Below are 1,831 nucleotides of genomic sequence, written 5' to 3' on the forward strand. Positions count from 1 at the left end.
ACAGGAACTCAACAACAAATAATATGAAAGGAATAAATTACAATATAAAGTAAATTTTCCTTTTTAAGAGTCAATCATTTATCACTCTCAATTACCATAATCTTGCACTGTTGATGAAGAGCCACTTGTAGCATATTCTGAGAAACTGATGTTCCACTTATTTCCAGTTGATGCTTCATACAGAATGATGTTATAAAAGAGTGCGACCAAAGTAGACAGTATTACGAGATGGTTTAGGGCACTTTCGGTCTACAATATCCATCCCCAACACAAGCTGCTTCTCACCAGTGATTGAGTCCACTCCGACCCATGAGTCAGTTTTTTTGCCTGTAAAATGAGAAATAAAGAAGTTTAAACCCTTCAACATGAGAGAAAATAATTTAAATTCAATCACATTCATGTAACCTATATACATGAATTGTACTATTCTACAAATTCTACGTAACAGAATACACTTTTGAAATATTCAAGTAAAACTGATTAACAAATATATATACTACAAAAAGCAATGTCTATAAAAACATTATTTGTTGTGAACCACTTAACATTTCTTTGTTTATTCTCATAAAAAACAAAGTGAACTATATGTAAAAACAACAACTAAAATTTCTTTTAAGATATTGGGAATGCTTCATTATCGATCTTAATTTCTACTAATTGATACTATTATTATTTTTTTAAATATGAAACCTCAGGAAGTAACATACCAAGGTAGAAAATGCCATCACTGGAACGGCATGGTGAATTTGCCACAAGTTGCGGGATGGTGAATGGGAGCTTCTTCAGTGGATCTCTTCCACGACCCAAAGTGTACCTATATAATGACCCATCTTGAGGATTGGGGAAGAACTGTGGGCTGTGGGAATAGAAAAGCAGGAATTCTTTTTTTTTATAATTTGTTTATCCCAAAAGTGAAGGTACACCACACACTATTAGCATATTATCAATATACTTACATAAATATTCTAACCAAAAATAAATTAACGGTCTTTACAAAAATCCGGACAACAATATAACATCACTTTGAATAGCATTAGACAAAGGAAATGAAAAAAATTTTTTACATGGGTGGCTGAGAAGAATCTGATTCATACAAATTACTTACATGGGTGGCTGAGAAGAATCTGTTGGATTTATTATTACAGGATCTGTAAAGGAAATAAACAATTTTGGAGGTTACGACAAAAGTTATTCAGAGAGCATAATTACTATGGATACAATGCCTAACAAAATATTAACAAATAAAATATTAACAAATGAGAATTTATATATCACATCTGCATAAATATATAAATTTTTTTTAATGAACATAAACAATGTCTTTTTGATATCTACTGTATCTTAAATCATCATTTAATGGTCATGCATTAAAGATTATATCATAAAATCATGAACTCAACATCACCAAGACACAAACTACATTGTGCAAAATGCATTTGGTAAATACCAAAGCTTAACATCAAAATGTCAGAAACAAATAGAACAACTTAACATAAGTAATGAACCAGGCAACTAAACAACATCACCAAGAAACCAAACTTACATTATAATCGTTCATATGATACAGCTGCCATATTAATAAATCATTTCTTTTGTATCTGACTTCTTAGAAAATTATAAAAACATGCTTTCAACATGCAACAGTTAATACCATCTTTCAGTGTCCACTTGTGAGACTTCCTGAGGACTGGTAATGGCATGAGGCCCCATCCAAGGTTGATATCAGCATAGTTTTTCATCATCAGTTTCAGACAAAACTCCTGTGTTTACTTATCTGGTTGGAGAAGGCATGGGCATTAAGAGATGAAGCAATATATATCACAAGATGCAA

The 1,831-nt window shown here is 31.6% G+C and overlaps 1 protein-coding gene across 1 annotated transcript in view; it reads right to left on the minus strand.

The window, feature by feature from the left end:
• The window catches only part of LOC119587028 (serine/threonine-protein kinase/endoribonuclease IRE1-like), a 49,447-nt gene that overhangs the window by 35,136 nt on the left and 12,480 nt on the right, over positions 1-1,831 (minus strand). The window contains 4 exon segments of the mRNA XM_037935770.1: positions 96-195; positions 197-327; positions 708-856; positions 1,106-1,148. Coding sequence (XP_037791698.1) covers positions 96-195; positions 197-327; positions 708-856; positions 1,106-1,148 — 423 coding nt within the window.

This window comes from Penaeus monodon, chromosome 22 (genome assembly GCF_015228065.2).
Source record: "Penaeus monodon isolate SGIC_2016 chromosome 22, NSTDA_Pmon_1, whole genome shotgun sequence".
NCBI classification, from domain to species: Eukaryota; Metazoa; Arthropoda; class Malacostraca; order Decapoda; family Penaeidae; genus Penaeus; species Penaeus monodon.